We start from the raw sequence: 19,055 nt of genomic DNA on the forward strand, positions 1-19,055 counted from the left end.
TTTACACTGAGCTGCATTTTTTTTTAATGAGCATCCTTTTTATTACCTGTTATCTGTATAATGTTTTTGAAGTGAAGGACTATGAATTCAAAGACCTGAGATATGGCAGTTACTGCTGCCTCTGCTGTTGGGCAGGGCATTGTCTTCTCCGTCAGTACTTCCGTAAGTGCTTCTCCTGGGAAGGAGAGATCAGTTCTGGAAGGAAGCTCTAACATCATTTCAAAAGTTGATTTGTTGGGTTCTCTTTTGTGTGCTGTTGTTGTTGGTTTTTTCCCTAGCATTCATCATTGAACTGGTACTTGTAGTCATTTGGTACAAGTTCAGTGTGTGTGTATTTGGTCTGCTGATATAAATTACCGTGTAACCACAGCTCTGTACCAGGAAAGCACACGAAAACGGTATTTTACTGAGCCACACGGAAATCCGAGGCAGCCTTAGAAGCTGTGCGTGCGGTGCCTCTCCAACCAGCGGCTCTCTCTGTACGAGCCGGGTGCCGGTGCGTTGGCCCCGGCTCCGGTACGAGCGGGGCACTACGCTGCTACCTGCTACGTAAGGCAGCACTGCGGGCCATGCGGTGCCCTGTGCTGGGAGAAGGGCCAGCGGTCGCCGCAGAGGCTGCCTTTCCGCGGGCTGCCTGCGGCGAGCGGCGCATCTGCAGCCGAGCGCGCGGTGCGCCCGCCCGGCAGCACGGCGCGGCGCTAACGAACGCGGTGCCGCGCACCGCTGCGGCGGGGCCGGGCCTGACGCGGGAAGGTGCCCTTGCCGTGAATCCGCAGAGGCCGCGCTGTCCGCCGTCGGCCTCGCGCTCCGGCCCTGTTGGCGGCGGTTGGGCGGCGGTCGGGGCGGGGGCGCAGCTGTTCCCCGCGGAGGCGGTGGGGGGGGCGGGCACATCCTCGGAGCGCTCCCCGCCATTGGCCGCGCCGCCGCGCCGGGCAGCACGTGACCGGCGGGGCCGTAGCGGTCGCGGCGCTGGCGCAGCAGCTGGGCGCGGGCGGAGCGGCCGGGCCGGGCGCTGGCGGCGGGATGGAAGCGCGGCGGCCGCGGCCATGGGGTGAGTGCGGGCGGTGCTGGGCGGCTCCAGGCTGCGCCCCTTCGCGGCTGCGCCCCTTCGTGGCTGTGACAAGGCGGTGGAAGCCGCGGGCGGGGAGGAGAAAGCGGCTTTTGTGGCGAGAAAAACAGGGCAGGGAGAAAGGGCCGGTGCCGCAGGAAAGGGGGACGGGCAGCATCCGGGGAGACGGGCGGCTGCCGGCCGGGCCGGCCCCACCACCGGCACAAAGCCGCTGCGCTCCGCGGCGAGGCCTCGGGGTGGCTCCCTCCGGGGGGCGGCGGTTGCGGCCCCGCTTTGTCGGTTCCGAACGGAGGCTGCACGGGGAGCCGGGCGGCGGGAGGCTGAGCCGCGGGGAGCCAGGAGCCGCTGACTTCTTGCACGTTGGTTTAACATCACAAAGAGATGCTTGGGTCCGAGATTTAACCCGAATGCCGAGGGAAATCTTAATAAATAATGTATGAAGCAGTGGGTCCTTTCTTTCTCTTTGTCAGAGGTGCAGCTTTTATTCCGGTAATTAGGTCACTGCCAGCAGAGCGCTCCTTCTACAAAAATCCTTGATGGTTCTTAGAGGATGCGTATGTGGCCACATTATTTTATCGTATTTATTGTTGTAATGAAGATTGAACATCCTTTTTCTTGACCTACACGTAGGACTCCTGCCTTCTGGCTGTAAGGAGCATCCTTCATTTGACAGAATGTTCTTCAGGGAATCAGCACAGCCCATTTTGACTCACTCGATCTGGATAGTCACGCACTGATGGATGCCTTCTTAAGGCGTAGCAGGAAACATACAGCTTCTCAGCTTGTGTAGGACTATTGTCAATGTATTACTGTACATATATGAATAGTACAATATGGATTAATCTTGGTTTTCAAATACTCTTCCTGCATGTGATGTTTGTTTTCTTGAAAGTGTTCCTTAGTGTTTTTCCTACCATGATTTTTAGTTATGTTCCTATTATTTAGTTCTTTTTTTCTCTTATTGCTAATGTGATTAGAAAATTTCCATGTAGTTTATCAGTTACAGCTCTTTAAAAATACATATAAGGATACGCACTGAAAGTAGTTTCCTGCAGTCAGGCTCTTCTGCATGTTTAAGGGTTTTGCAGGCTTCTTAGTTCAATTAAATGAAGCCCCAAAAAGGTTTGGTGATGTCAAATGTTAACTTTTTCGTATGAAAATATCCTCTTAAGACATTCCCTACCTAGACCACAGTCTAATTTCAGAATCGTGGCCTTCCTGCCTGTCAGTAAGATATGGATTATGTTCAATTCTAATATACTAGTTGATAAACTTACCAGTTTAAGTAGTTAGGGGTGAAGAGGTAAATTGGTGATGTCCTTCCTGTAACATTTTAAAGGTTCATTTTAGCAGCATAAGTAGAAGATTGAATAGGTGCATAGGTGGTTCCACCACATTTTTTTTTTCTGAAAAGAAGATGACGAAGCATAGTCATGATTATGACCCCTATTATGGTGATGCTTCTCTCCTTACATCTGTAAACCTTAAAAAAAAGGAAAGCGTGTGTATTGTTTTGTGTAAGAAGTGAAGTACTTCCTGTGAATTGTCATACTTTTAAAAATGGCAGCTTGAACAGAAGTATAACATTTTGAATGATTCATGACTGCAGACTTTCTTTAGCATCATCCCTCCATTCCTCTAGTGTAAACCCTTGTACAGAGCGCTGTGTTACATCTTCTGATACGCATGTTCTCACAGTATGCAGCATTTGTTGGAAATGCCCATATTTATGGATTTCTTGGCTCTACAAATTCTTATGTTGGATTTCTGTTTTAGCTTAGTTAGCAAAACATGTTGATGAAATGTAATTACTTTTTTCATCAGCGTAGCAAAATCTTATTTAAAACAAGGTGTAGTGATAACAGTAGTAAATGGCAGAAAGTAAATTAGTGTCATTGAAGACCTCTGGAAGTCTCCACTGGTTGTTTTTTCCAAAATTCATGCAGGATCTGTGTGTACATATGATAGTATGTTCCTGCAAGAGAGGTGGTCTTCTGTTTCCTGCAAACACTTAAGTGAACCCTGAAGATTACCTTGGTAGATGACTCAATGTGATGAAAAGCTTCTGTATTTCCTTAATATAAAATACCTTTTTTCTTCTTTAATAAAATGACTTTATTTTATTAATGCTTTGTGTTGTAAATTAAAACGAGAAAAAAAGGCCTTTTTCAGACTTCTTAATGGCTTAAAATTTCTGAATTTAATCCTTAAAAGATGATGAGAAGTAAAAACTAAGCTGCACTGGGTCATTTGCAGTGAGAACATACACCAATAGCTATGAATAGCAAAAATGGTCATGCTGAAGAATAAGTGTACGGGATTGTGAATCATCCCTAGTCCAGCACAAGTTATGATTCAAACAATGTCTGGACTGCTTTGTGTTCAACATAGTATTTAAATGCAAATCATGTTTCGTATTTTGTCGTATTCTGAATGCAGCATGACTAACCAGCTAAGGTTCCCAACTCAGAATTCTGAAGGCAGAAGTAGGTTTTTTGTTGTTTTCTTTTTGTCTTGAGATGTAATGAAAGCTGGACTTGACTGTTCACAGCCTGAAATGAATGAGTTGTGGATTTCCTAAGCGGAGATGGTTTTAGACTGGAAGATTTAGACTAGATATTAGAAAGAAGTTCTTTGCCGTGAGGATGGTGTGAGACACCGGAGTATGTTGCCTAGTGAGATTTTGGATGCCCCCTTCCTGGAAGCATTTGAGGCCAGGCTGGGTGAGGCTTTGAGCAACCTGGTCTAAGGGAGTTGTCTAAGGGGGTTGGAACTTGATGATCCCAAAGCTCCCTTCCAACCTAAACCATTCTGTGACTCTCTTTGTTTGCACCAGTATGAATGTTAGATTGTAATTTTTGGTGAAAAAACTAAATCTGGAGTCATTCCTATTAAACATGCATACAACAAATGTGACAGCCGTGAAACTTCACCTGTGACAAAGGAAGGCAAGTCTTGATTTCCGATTAAACCACCATCTTCATTCTTCTCCTTGTCATGGTCTTTTGAAGAATGCAAAGAATGCAGACCACTGCTTATTTTGGCACCTTCATCAGCCAAGCTATATTTTGGTTGGAGGAACAGATGATGCTTCTGCTTGCAGTGATTCATGAGTACAGGCCAAGAGTGTGAGCTGTAAAGAATGACAGTATATGAAGCATTCTGCGCTACCTGGATTTGAAGGTGCTGTAGGTTGAGTGCTGTGATGTATGAAGCTCCTGTAATCTTTGAAGATGTGATGGGCTATAGAATTTGTAGTGTGTTTAACCATGTTAGTGAATTTGAGGAGCATTCTCCGAAGAATGTAACAATGAATGGAGAACTCTTGTCAAATTACAAATTTATTCAGAGAACAGAACGGAAAGAAAGACACCACAGAAAAACTCCCTTTCCCTTGTTCCCTAGTCAAAAGGATTTAAGAAGGTCAGGTATATTAACACTTCTGTGCTTTGTTCCACTGTCCACAAAGATGACTGTCATGCAGAAGTGGATAGAACTGAGAAGAAAATCCTCTCAGTACAGGTGAGGGAAAGTTGAGCATGGCTTCCTTTTAAAGGGATTAACTCTCACACTTTGTAGTAGGATGTCTGAGAATGGCTTTTCATCTAGCTCTTCTGTCTTCTCTATGGCCAAAAAATGCCCAGTAATTCAGTGCAGCTTGTCTAGGGGTTATTATTTTTTGTCAGTTTATTATTTTAAGTGTTTCAAAGCTGTTAAAAGGGGTCATGTTACCTAATTTGAAAATCACTTTTTGATACCATAATCCTTGCTCCTGAAGCAAGCTTTTTAACAACTGAAGAACAGTTTTCCATGATAATCAATATCTATTCCTTGTTGCATCTTCCCTGATGGCCTAAGCAAGCAAATGCAGAATGAAAAATAACATGAACAGAAGATGAAAGATCTGGTGTTCTAAACACGGGCAGTTCTAGTTCTGTTCCGAGTAATTTCTTATTCTGGCTAACCACACCCAAAGCCTTGAAGTGTTTTCTGTTTCCTTATTACATTTGTCTGTGCATGTGGCTGAAGTGAGAAACAAAATAGTGCAGTAACTTCTGCTAGTGAAGCTACTGAAGTTTAAAGATTTGTTCTTCAATGTAGGTAGAGGTCTAAGAACATAAATATGTTGGCCACGAGGGTCATTTTTATAAAGTACAGGTCTTTCACGAGTAAATATATGTTGTCTAATGTGATGCTGCATAAAACAGAAATACAGTTTTTGTGTAAGTGAAAGAATCAAGATAATGGGCTTTAATGACCTGAGGCTGATGGAATTTTATTTAGCGAGTATGAGGAAGAATATTGATGCCTGTGAAGGATAAGAGTTTTTAAAGTAGCAGGTCTGGAAGTCTTGCCCCAAACAGAACTGCATAAGACAGTCTCTGGTCTGCTGATACTCAGCAATAAATCCTTAACACAGCACCTAGAGTGCTGATACTGTGCCAGATCTGAACAAGGACAAGCAGAAGAGTATTTATGCGTAAACCGTATTGGAAAACCTACTAAAGGATTTAGACTACAAAAAATTTAATTATTGCAAGTCAACATATCAGTTTGATACGTTCCTATAAAGAAAGGCCCCAAGCCCCTCACTTTATTCTCTTAAGTATATTAATAAAGATAACTGTAAAAATGGTAAGCTTAACGCTGAGATTAGGAAGAGGGAGGGCTGGTTTACTGTAGAACAGCTGTACTGGATTTATGCTCCTGTCTGTCAACCTTACCACTCTTTTTCCAGAAGAGTTGTGTAACAGCTGCTGAACCATTGTGGTTAAGGACCCAGCATGTTAAATTAACCCAACACCTATTTTAGATTACCTTGGTAGTCATGCTGTAATCTGCAGTGGTTTAGCAGCTGCTACATGAGCAGCTGACCCCTCCTCTGTTGCTCGGGTGGGAAGCTTGTGTAAATGGGAAGGGCAGACAGCTGGGGGTAGTAGGCACTGTTGCAGGCATGCCAGCGTTAGTGCTAATCCCTTCCAAGTCTTAAGGACTCTCAGACTTGATGCTTCAAAAAATGTGTTTTGGAATACATTTAAGCTTAACAAATTGGAAGTATCTCAAACGTGCTTAAATGACGCTATGCTGGGTTTTTGATGTTTCTTTCTGAACTCAGTGTAATATGCCATTGAAAAAACCACTGTCCATTAATCGTGGGGATGAACTACAGAAAAAAAAAAAAAAAAAAGAATGGGAGAGAATAATAGGAACAAGTCCCTGGGCTCAGGACAGTTGGGTGATATTTGCATATACAGCAAGAGATCAGACAGTCTTTTCCTGCATTACTAAATTATAATGTAGATAATTATGAGCTGTAGATACAGTGATTACAAATTCTTATATTGAGAAGATGAATACAATATGGAAGTTCTGCAGAGTACAGGAGCACATCTGCTTATCAGTAGTGGTGGCAGTAGAACGTTAATTATACTGAGCTGTTAGAGATCTGAACTATTTACTATTTTCAACAAAGTTCATAATCCAAAGTCAGCAAAATGTACTGCAGCCCTACCTAACATCAGTGTTCTTTTGACTGGCCTTGTTAAAGAAAGTAATTTTGCTTTTTTACTGATTTTGTTGTTTGAGGTAGCTATACAACCTACCTGCTAGCAAAAAAACCCAGAACACTCCCCCCCTATCCACACATGTAGTGTGTATGTACATATATAATGCGTGTATGTATCTATATATCATCCTCATGCAGTTACAGTATGTGTGAAAATAATAACTGATTTTTTTTAGTACTGAAACAAGTAGATTATAGTAAAAGAATGCTGTCTAGCCTTACATACAGACAGCAGTAGTTCTTTGTCTATGTTGTTAGAAGAGCACATGGTAGGGTATTATGTTTCAGATTATTCTTTAGCCTCTTCTGAAGAGGCTAAGACAAGTTGTTCTACAGAGGTTACATTGTGAAATTGTATGCTCTGGTAATAATTACAGCTTTTATGGATGAAAAAAACAGTAATAGGAGTCTGAAATATTTTCGTAGAAAATTAATGTTTCACAAATTGCTGAGCTTAGGGTTCTTAAGTAGAACCTCCAGGGATTCTGAGTGTATGTTGCTTACTGATTTTAAAGAAAAAAAAAATTGCTCTGATCAGTAAAAAAGTACATTTTCAGAAGATACTGGATATTTTGTCGCTTGGGATTTGAGTAAAAAAAGCTATGTAAATTCCTGATTCCAAACTTCTGTATGTTTTGTTTTTTTTTCCCCCATGTGGAAAAATGTATGTCTTAAATACTAACAGTACATATGTATTCAGGCTCCTAGTTAATTTTTGTCGTAGTGTGTGAAGATGTTATATCTAGCTTGAAAGTCTTTAACGCACATATTCATGCAGACTGCTAATTCAGTACAGAATGAAATTCTTTAGTTTGATAGGAGATTGAAGAAACCTCTTAACGCTGAGAATGTGGGTAAGGGAACTAAGAAACGAGATTTTAGGTGCTTCATATATCAAGGTATATATGAAGTGACTGTCTAGAAAAATGGGTTGTCTCCATTCTTCCATTTAAATCTTTACCTCTCTGCAAAGGATAAACGGTTTTGGCACATGAGGCATGATAGTGAACTTCCCAAAGATATGTTGATTTCACCATGTCATGTGTTCTCCTTTGGGCTAAATAAAGTGGGAAATTGACATTGGAGTACAGAATTATTCCTTCCACTTCCCGATGTAATGGCTTCGTGCTTGGAGTAGAGAGTTATTTATTCTTCATCCAGCTGATTCTGGCCCCAGGCGTCTTGAATGCTTTTGTGTGTGTGCGCGTTGGTGCAAGTTCAGGCTGTTAGCCAAGTGAAAATTATTCTGTGCTTTACTTAGCGCTGGTGATGTGGTATTTGCTGTGAAAGATGGGTTATGTGGCTGCAAACTCTGTCTGACTGAGGAGGACCCAGAGTGACCAGTCAGTGCTTCCAAGTGACAAGGTTTTAGCTTGCAGTGTCAGATCTAGTTATTTATATAGTTATTATATAACCTTAGATTGTACGTTACTTCATCTCACCCTCTTTATACTGCTCCATATTTAAGCTGATTTTTCCTTTAAATTGCCAGAGCTGTTCAGCTGCTGTCTTTGGAGTTCATTCCTTCATTCATCTTTCTTCACATTCTTCTTTACATTTACACATCTTGTTAATGTGGCTAGAATTCCTCTGAGTAGAGAAATTGGAAGAACCAAGTATTTTTTATATACTTGGTACTTGTACAGAGATGCAGCTTGTACTTCCATACTAATAATGAATTAATGAAAAATAGTTACTTTAACTAGAACAAATGTCTATGCCAAAGACATGGAATGCTGCAGCTGCAGATGTAAATGAGTAAACATGGTAAACTTGAGTTAAAACCAGTAGATTCTATGGTGGAGTTGGTAGTTAAGTGGATGGTTTGTATGGATCTAAAGGGTCTTTTCAAACCTTAACAATTCAGCCGAAGTGGTTCTTTATTATAATGCAATACTTGTTTATAACTGTTAGAATTGAAAATATTTTCAAGTTGTCTTTTGTTGTGTTTGTGCTGAATTACCCATGTAGCTTATGTTCTGAAAAGAAGTTAAACTTTAAATGTTTTTATTACAAAGAATGGAAACTATACTCGCGTGCACTAAGTGGATTGGAAACAGTCAGGAGTTTTATGTTTTTGTTAAGTCTGCTTACCATTAAGTGAATCTTATTTTGTAGTGAAAGCATAGGATTTGTGGAATAATGTTTCAGATTGCCTTCACTGCTCTGAATGAGACATGTCCATAAAGCATGACCAAATTACGAATACATGTATATAAATAATATAAAATTATATAAATAAGTGTATTTGGAATTATGTTTTCAACTGTTTAATGCCATCATGGAAATCACAGTTCCATAAATGGTGAGCTTTTTCCTTGACCTCTCTGTGATGATGACAGATGTTTAAGTCATGACTTTTTTACTGAGAAATAAATAAACCAGTCATATCATTTGCAACTGCTTGTGTTAACTTTTCTTCCTGACTCCAGTGGTATATATTGTTCCTTCTGTTTCATTGAGTTTAAATTCAAAAAGATTAAGTGTAATATTCAGAAGTTATCCTGGGGAACAAAATCAAATAATCTAACATAATTTTACCTATCTTTTCGTTGACTTGATAATTCAATTAAGATTCATCCGGAAGAGCAAATTTGATTACACAAGGAGTTACACAAGCAGCAAGGTCAAAGGTTTAATGTGAGTATACACAGAAAATGCTCTCCTGTTAGTGCAGTTTTCAAGATGGCTTGCTATCTATATTTGCACGATATTCCAGAGATGTAGGAAAACTACTGAGTAGAGGCTTTCATTTGTTTCGTCCTTCCAGAGTGTTATAGAAAAAAAATTCTTCAGTGAAGTTCTTGTATTTTTCTCTTCTGAGTTACAGTTCCTGTACTTGAGAAATTCTTACTGTGATATTGGAAGGGTAGCTTGTGCATACATGAAGTGGTGGGCTTCCTTTGTTCTGTTGGAATGACTGATGAAAAAGAAAAAATTTGTACTGTAAAGAGCTTTAAAAGTGGTTAGCTATGTTCTAGCTGTTTGTTAGACAAAGGTTTTTTTGAATTGTTTGTTTTTTTTAATTTGAAAAGCATTACTAAAAATGTGTGTAAAATGTATTACTGCAACCACCATAAAAACAGGACTTTTTTCTGTTTTATGACCTATAGATAGCACTTGCTCTTTGTATTTGTAATAGTGTGTCTTAATAATCTGTCATCTGTTTCTTCTGCAGTACAATACAACAGCGTCTTGTGTTAGAATTACATGAATATGTGCTTTAATCTTTTTGCCTTGGAATTTTTTGTTGTTGTTGTTGTTTTTTAATAAAACATTTGATAACTGATACATTTATTCTTTTTTTCTGTTAAAATTCTTTATTATTTAAAGCTACATTAATATTCTGAGGAATTTGGGGCATCTGCAGTTTTCATTTCATAAAATCTGTAGGCAGCATCTTGTAGCATCTTATGTTTCACAGTGCATGATAACTATGCAGAGATGTCTAAATATGATTTATTATCTCTTCCCATTGTTAGAATTGAAGTGCAAATAGTAAGGATGATAGTGCGTGATTTTCCTTCATGTAGTTTGCCTTTCCCTAATACCTTGTGCAGTCATTGGTGAACTTCTTTCATAGGCTTAATCGTATCTATCAAACCGAAGGCCACAGGAAAAAGCCTTTGGACTCACAGTAATAGTTTGATTTTATGGATGTAAGTTAAATGTTTAAAAAATTGGGTGGTAAATGGGAATGAGATAGTTCTATGGTTAGGAATGGATTTTTTTTGTTGTTGTTTTCCAAAAAAGTTTACATTTAGTATTTTCTCTTATTTTTCAGGTCTAAGGGTAGCCCAGGATGGCCGCAGCTTCTTATGATCAGTTGTTAAAGCAAGTTGAGGCATTAAAGATGGAGAACTCCAACCTTCGGCAAGAGCTAGAGGACAACTCAAATCACCTAACCAAACTGGAAACGGAGGCATCTAACATGAAGGTATTGCAAGTTCTGTATTCATCATTTGTTGCTGCCTTTTGGAGTTACTTGTCTTGCAGTGAACTGGTCATTGTACGAGTTCTCTATGCTTCTGTAGTCCTACAAAAATTCTTTTATAGGCTGTATAAAAGAAAACTGTACTAATCAGATTTATTTGGTAAAGTGTACTGTTGTTTTTTTTTTTTTTAATTTGGAAATGAAAATATTTTAAAACTGTTTTTAGAAACACCTTCCAGTTTTCATAGCGTTTTTTCTGGTTTGTCATGATAAGCACCACCATTTTTGCACTGCTCTACTTCCCAGCATGAAGACATGGGAGAGATTGGAGATTTTCATTATTTTAGGGTAAGTTTAGTGTTTTTTTGTTTTCTTACAGTTACAGTACTTACGCTCAAAAAAAAAAATTCATTTTAAAGTAAAATCACAAGTCTCCAGCCTCTCCCAAGGCATAAACTGAGACTTGATAATTTCACCCTGATCTGCCCATCTGTTATTTAAGGACTGTGTGTAGGCTTTCAAAGCCACTTATCCAACAGGTAGCTCTTAGACTCAGATGGAATTAATATGGATTTTAATCTTTTGGAAGATACGGAAGTAACTGCATCTGTGTGATAGTGGCACTTAACAAGGCAGAATTTCACAAGCATTCTAGCTGCTCTTCCTGAGCTGACAAATCCTGCTTTTTGCTAGCAGTCAGCAGAACTGATACATAAGCTGGTATCATTGGAATATAATCCCAGGTATGTATATGGACTGGGGGAAGATCTACTTGAGGGCAGCCCTGTGCAGAAGAACTTGGGGGTCTTGGTGGATGAGAAGCTGGACATGAGCCAGCAGTGTGTGCTTGCAGCCCAGAAGGCCAACTGTGTTCTGGGCTGCATTAAAGAGGAGTGGCCAGCAGGGAGAGGGAGGTGATTGTCCCCCTCTACTCAGCTCTACTCAATATTCCATCTGGAGTACTGCATCTGGAGTACTGGGGTCCCCAGTGCTAGAAAGACACAGAGCTCTTGGAATGAGTCCAGAGATGGACCACTAAGATGATCAGAGGGCTGGAGCACCTCTCTGTAAACAAAGGTTGAGGGAACTGGGATTGTTTAGCTTGGAGAAGCAAAGGCTCAAGGGAGATCATCTTGTGGCTTTGCAGTACTTGAAGGGAAATATAAACAGGAGGGGTTATGACTGGTTATGTGGATTGATATTGGTAGGATAAGGGGGAATGGTTTTAAACTAAGGAGTGATTTAGGTTAGATATTAGGAGGAATTTTTTACTCAGAGGATGGTGATGCAGTGGACCAGGTTGCCCATGGAGGCTGTGGATGCCCCATCTCTGGAGGCCAGGCTGGATGTGGCTCTGGGCAGCCTGGTCTGGTGGTTGGTGACCCTGCCTTGGCAGGGGGGCTTGAAACTAGATGATCTTTGAGGTCCTTTTCAACCCAGGCTGTTCAGTGATTCTGTGAATATCTGCGTATGTGTTGGTCACTCTGAAAGTAATGCCCTCCTATTTATTTCCATGAAAAGTACAACAAATACACAGAGCACAGATACACAGAGCAATGCTTTTTCATGGAGCAAATTCCCAGATACAAATCTCTACTTTTCAAAACAGTCACTACCATTAGCCATGCATTTTTCCCAGCAGTGAACAAGAGCCTGCATGCTGCACTCAACAGAGGTGATTCACTGCTGCTGTTACCACTGCTGAACGCATCATCCACTGTTTGGTCTCCATAAATGTTCAGTAAGCATTGATAATGTAAGTGGGTGCCATTTTTTTCTGCAAGGAGGAATTCAGTGACACACCTTTGTTTCATCTGCACTGTCTTGTCAGACGCCATTGCGTCAAACAGCCTCTCTGCTGCCATCTGTCACATGACAGCAAAGTGTAACTGAGTATTTTTTGGGAAGATTCAACCTCTACTGCCCTTCCACCAACAGTGCAATAAAACAGTTGGCATTATTTATAGAGCAGCTCTCATGCTACTATATATCGTAGTTTTTTTGTGAATATTGAGCAATATTTGTGTGTCCATGCTTTCCCATATTCATATAATAAACTTCATGTTACTTTATGGCTAGTCGTTATTTTATTACAAATAATCTGATTAACGTAACAAAAAGAAAATGAACTTCATTTAACATGTAGATTGACCAATGTATTCATGTATTTGGTTTGAACCACTACAATTAGGTATAACAGTATTTAAAAGAGGTAGGGTTTTGGTTTTTTTTCAGTTACATATAAACTTTGCATTGACATGTAAAATCCAAATGGCTGCACAACCTAAACTGAAGTGATATAATAGTCCTTCACACATAAACTACTTGAAACTGTGTTTGGCATTAACAACTGAGAAAAACAGTTTTTTGTGTGTTTAATTTTATCTGAGAGCTACACTGTTTGGTTATATTGCCAATGTTGAGGTAATGTAGCAAATCAGTCAGTTTCTTTGCCTGTCATCGCAGTCTGAAATAAGGAAGTGAAGAAAGAGTTTGTAAAAGGGAAAAACATGTTTTGTTTTCGTTTTGTGTCAATAATTAAGTTCTCAGAGACCCAGAGAAAGAGACTATCTGTATCAGCTGGTTTCTGGGACATTATTTTGGGATGTGGAAGGGCTTTATGCCTTTACTACAAATGCGGCAGACCAGCAAACTGAACATGGTTACACTGCACTCTACAGAAATGTGTGTATACATGTATTCCAAGTAGATACCTCATTTTTTTCTCTCCTTGAATGCTGTCCTGGGTATAAGGAACTTGTCCTAAACTCCCTTCAACTCAAGTATTAAACTTAGGTCATTTCTTTAAATTGAGATAGAGCACAGAAAAAAAAGAATCAGATCAATCTAAACAATCCCCATTGAAAAATGATGATGAGTTCTATTTGTCATGGGTGCTTAGACATGAAGCAGTTTCTTTCTCTTGTTTGTTTTAATTGTATTTGAAAAGACTAAGAAGCCTTGCCTTAACTTTTGTTGAATTTGAAGAATGTTATGGGAGTCACAGTGGGCACTGGAGCCCCTAGGTGAAAAAGTTTGAGGGTAATTGCAGGATTCTGTTAGGTCAGGAGATTATTTTAGTTTTCTGAAAAATAACTTGTTTGCTTTGTTCTGCTGAAAGAAACTGCTTGCTCCATGGTTTGTATGGTTCCAGTGTTGTAATTAGGAATAATTAAAAGAAAAGTAAGTAGAAGTACCAGAGAAGTGTAGATTAAAAATCCCTTGGCTACCATATAAATAGTTGAAAGTCCAAATAGTTAGAAACACAAATCCTTCAGGATAACATGTAGCTCTCTAGCAGCTTCTCCTGCCAAGTGCCATATATTAGAGGAAGAAGGGAAATGACAATAAGGTAAACTAGATGTGCTTCTGTGATGTTACGTACAGCAGTGTTGCTATTCTTACACCATTTCATTTTGATTCGGTAGGATTATCTCATAGTGACTATTTGGACACTTAATAGCTTTGCTTATATCAACTGTTCTGCTTTATGTTCTTTAATCAGTTGTGGAAACCAATAATTGAGAATGGCATTTCTCATATTGAATAATTTTAAAGGAGTTGGTTCTGTAAGTAGTAGTGTTAAATACTGTGCAAGTGTGCCTCATTTTTATAATCGCTCCTTTTTCAGAAATGTAGATAATCATACTGGAATTAAAAGCTTAACGTGAGCTCATCTTGCAGATGCATTTATTGTAAACTACTACTGACCTATATAGGAACAGTGTTTGAATGCTTCATTTTTAAAGCTAATTTTCATAATTGAAAGGGCAAATTGTCTTTTTGTTGACCAGAAAAGGAGGTGAGGGGTAAGGAAAGGTGAAGATGTTATCAAGCATGCCAAAGTTACTAACAAAACAGTATATGCTTTGTTTTTTAATTTGTGTTGTCTTAGAGATTAACTGTTCAAACAGAAGAAATCCCTCAGAGTATTATGACTAGCTTGGGAAATTCAGTTGTTACTGTAGGCTTACTCTCAGATGAGAACTACAGCAGTTCTGTATGGTAAAACATTCTCTCTGAGTAAACAAATACTCTGGCCTATTTAAGTAGCTGTTGGCCTGTAAATGTAGAGCAGTTTGAGTGTGTGAGTGCAGTTAGTAAGCATAACCACATATAACAAAGACTACAGACAAATTTAGGAACAAGCGAACTAGCAAGTTAATTTCAAAAAAGGCACTCCGTTGCTCTACTACTTCTTGCGCATACATGTAAAGTCTTCTGTCAGAAAAAGACCTCCATTTTTAAAGACATACAAATCAAAGACACATATTATAATAAAATATGATTGATTTTCATTTTTTTTGCTCTGAAAGTTAAACTTGCTATTGTATCTTGTTACGACTATTTAAAGGAATAGACATAGATCCTTAGCGCAAGCAGGAGACTATCAAGATGGCAACTTAAGAGAATTGCGTAGCTTGATTGTTTAATGAACAACAGGGCATCTTAAAAGTGTACTGCTTCCAACTTGAAGCTTATTAGTGTAAGTTTGTTTATAAAAAGGGATGATCTGGGTTCACAGTGTTTCACTAGCAAACTTTCTTGCACTGTTTCAGCACGCTGTTACACTTTTTGGACATGAATTGCTTGTTGAGCCCAGCCCAGGTGATCAGGATTTGGGGATCTGTATGTCTTAGGAGTTTAAACAACAGCAGATGCTAATCTTTTACAATCCAGTATGCCAGTTACTGAATCATATTCTTTTTTAAAAAAGTTTACGCTTGCAGAGACATAAGATTGCAGATATTTCTGTGTCTCCCTTTAGTACTGCATGACTTTTATCAAGTGTCTGTCTGATAAGGTAAGCAGGTGATTGCATTTTCTTTTAACTTGTTTCTCATTTAAAGGTCAGACAGGTTTTTGCTTAGCCATCATTTTTTGTTACTTAACCTAAAAAATCTGCTTTTTTTCTACACAGTTGTCTCTCATCATCAGCGTTAAGGATTGTCATTGTAAAGCACAGAAGATACCAATAGAGATTTTTATATCTGGCAAAGGATTCTATTTCAGTGTATCATGATGAAGTATGTCATTGGAAATTAGAAATTGAAGTCTGTTGTATTTGAAGCCTGACAGAACCCCCTGAAAAACAGAGCCAGCAAATTTTGTTATGTGATATTTTTACGTGTATGTGTGTGTTTGTGTGTATGCAGGTACGAGTGGCATGGTGCTTGTCTTTTATCTTCTTTCTGATGTGCTGGATTTGTGAGAGTATATGTGTACACTGTGCATCTATTTGTATCTTAGCTTTCTCTGGCATATGATGGACACATATGTAGAAGATACCATGTTTGTAATCCCATCTTCAGTTATCTATTAACAGTTTTTCCTCTAAAATACCTGAGATTATATGTTTTGCTGGAAATACTTAATGTACCAAATAAGCAGAATTCTCCCATCATTTTCCAAAGAGGGGAGTTTTCGTAGCTTCATCTGGCCTTTTCTCTTTTTTCTTGCACTTTTGGAGAAAAGGTTTAGAATAGTTCATTAGAACAAACACTAGAATATTTTAGCAAGTCATGCAGGGATAAAATATGTTGAAGAATGATGCGGAGATACAGAAACAGAGTAGTCAGTACACAGAAGAGAAAAATGCATGAGAAAAGATAGATTTCGTCAGGAATGCTTGCTAGTGAATAGACTGCAGGTAGTAAGCAAATTGGTTTAACTGAAAAATGTTTGTATTTGAATCTTACATTTTAGTAAGTTAGGCATTGCTTTGTGGATACTGTTACAAATTTGAATATTAGTATTTTTTCCAGAGCTATCAATGTAAATCTAATTTCCAAGTGACATTCACAAAGAGGTGAGGTCATATGAAGGTCGCTCTGTAAATAATGTCTCCTGGTCTGCAATGTTGGTGGCAGAGCAGTAGAGGTGTATCTGTTGTAGTTTCCGTGGAAATAAGTAGGAGGCCTTACTTTTGGAGCTACCTGCAGTTAACGTATTGAGGTTGTAGTTGCTGAGCAAAGTAAAAACAATGTAGTAATTGTACGTATGGAGCTCAGCGACAGCTAGCTGTTATACAAAGAACTTCACAGGGATCCTGTGTCAAAACTGTTAGCAACAGTAACTTCAGCACAAAGTTAAAAACAGAAGTAATGAAATGTCAGAAAAAAGTGTCTACTCACCCAAATGTTCTGAAATAATTTGAATACGAAATTTCTAAATTGTCAGTTGTAAGGTTGTTCTTGTTCCATCCTCTTTTCTTCCATATTTGGGAAGATTTGAGGTATGACCCCTTTGGCTTCAGTAAAGGGTGGATTGCAACCTAAGTAGTAGGAGAAATAATTTCTCAGAGCACTGATGAGATCAAGGTGCCTAAAACCATAGTCATCCGTATGATTTCCCATCTGTCATCAGTCTTCATTCATTTGTCAGCCAGTCGTTTTTTGTTTATTCATAAAGCTCCTTTATGGTAGGTTCATCAAGTATATCTTCTCTGTCAAATTTGCTCTCCTGTTTTATCAGCACTGTGCCAACTTTATTGCTTGGGATAGCCTCTGGGATTCTTCCTCAGCATGTTCACGTGCGTCTGTCTTCCTTTCTTTTTTACCCATTAAAGATAATTATAATGATGCACTTTCAAGCTGTAGAATTCAAAATGAAAATAGTTATCTTTTTCTTACTTTTGCTGTGATGTTGCGTATCAAATTTTTGTGTATATAACCTTCCCTCAAGATCCCTTACTTATTTAGTTCTTGTTATAACAAGATTTATATTATATGTATAAAATAGCCGTGGCACCATGGCAGATTTGATCTCACTTTTTAAGAAGGCGTCCTCAGAAAAAGTGCTGATGTACAGACCCACAAGACTGATGCTTTTAATGACTGTGTTGTTAGAAAACAGAGTAAAGAGTAGACTACTTTTGGACAAAGGGTTAATATTACTTTGTTAAAATGTGGCTTACAGACCTAAATTCTATGAAGGTTCATTGAGTTGACAGTCCTAATGAGTTTTGCTTCCAAAATGAGTTTAGTAATGTCCCTTTATCAGAGAAGAACCTAAACTGATTTGAAAAGGTCTTTGACTAGCAGTTGAGTTAAAGATTGAAAAGTAATTAGTAGAGTAAATGGTCTTTTGTGTATTTTTTTTTTTTTTTTTAAAGATAGCCAGCAGTGACCTAGTGAGATGTCTACTGTGACCTGTTTTGTTCATCTTAATTTGTAACTTACTTTGTGTGGGGAGAGACATAAAAGTTTTTCAGTATGGTTAAAAATGAAAAGAAAAATTTCAGAAATGGCAGAGTGAAGAAATATCTGAAAGATAGAATTCAGCTCATTTGGCTGCTGAAAGAATTGTCTGGGAGTTAGCACCACCAGAGATGAATTTTCAAGATATTAACAGATAGAAGCTGGAAAGAGTGATATATAAGTTAATTGGAGAATTTTATTATTATTTTTAACATAATTCTGAGTTTCTACTAAGATAGGGTGATGGCATGGATTGGCATTTGGTCTGACTTGACATCAAAGGACAGTGTTTGCATTTTTGCTTCTAGTTTGTTTGTTGGTTTTTTCCCTAACAGTGTCCTGCTCTCTTAAGACTGGTTGGAGCAGAGCCTCGGAGGAGAAAACTTGCCTCCCTTCTAGAGCTCCTGAACTTTATGAAGAAGGAGGGGCCTTCAGTGGCTCTGGATGGGATGGAGGGTTGGAGGAGGTAAAAAGAAGCCTGGGAGTCATAGCTAAAGAAGAGAGCCTAAGGGACTGTCATGGAGAGTAGGCAACAAAGAGGTCTGCCAGGTTGGTGATGGAAAGTCGTTTCTCAGAGCAGGTGGCAATGTACAGTGTGTGCTCCCGTTCACATCTGCCCTGCAAGATACCATGTGAAGTGGGAGAGTTGTACCGAGACTCAAGAATAACTGATGTTTCTTTTCGAGTCACTTTTTCTTTTTTTTTTTTTTCATTCAAGTGGTTAATATTTTTGATTATAAGGTTTGCTTATTCTCTTGATTTATAGCTTAGCTTCACCTATGTGTTTGAAAAATTTTCGGTCCAATTTGGGAGCACGGTAGGAAGTATTATGAGAAGGTCTAAGCAGGTCACTTGCAAAGCTCTGAACAACTTGATAGTAGCACAGTCCCTAGTGCGTTATTTCATGGAAAAAGATTTATATTTGCTACTGTGTGTGTGTGCATGTGAAAATGTGCACTTCTAACATTATGTTAGTTGGGACAATAATGTATGGTAATTTAACTTTGTAAGTTCTGTGTGAGGTGGCACTGGGATAAACTTGTCATAATAAAAATTGGTAGGTGTGGAGATTTTATTTTCTTTTTTTTCCGCAGTATGGTCTAATAGCTTTGTTAAAATTTGCAAAGCAGTTACAAGTTATGATCATATTGTATTACTTCTGTGAGACTCTTGAAATATTTCCGTATCTTACAATATCTTTTGATTCTATTTATTTTTATTCAACGTTTTGATTTTTTTCTGTTGTCCTAATTCTGTTTGTATATATGTCTTAGAGCTTTTTGGAGA

General features: G+C 38.9%; 1 protein-coding gene across 4 annotated transcripts in view; it reads left to right on the top strand.

The window, feature by feature from the left end:
- Window positions 1-19,055, top strand: part of APC (APC regulator of WNT signaling pathway) — a 93,624-nt gene that overhangs the window by 22,657 nt on the left and 51,912 nt on the right. For 3 of the 4 annotated variants that reach the window (XM_048931359.1, XM_048931361.1, XM_048931362.1), the window contains exon 2: window positions 10,420-10,572. In XM_048931359.1, coding sequence (XP_048787316.1) covers window positions 10,438-10,572 — 135 coding nt within the window. In that variant the 5' untranslated portion in view covers window positions 10,420-10,437. Of the gene's footprint in view, window positions 1-964; window positions 1,052-10,419; window positions 10,573-19,055 lie in introns of those variants that run through there. The other variant, XM_048931360.1, reaches the window with a different exon arrangement.

Source organism: Lagopus muta, chromosome Z (genome assembly GCF_023343835.1).
Source record: "Lagopus muta isolate bLagMut1 chromosome Z, bLagMut1 primary, whole genome shotgun sequence".
Classification (NCBI taxonomy): domain Eukaryota; kingdom Metazoa; phylum Chordata; class Aves; order Galliformes; family Phasianidae; genus Lagopus; species Lagopus muta.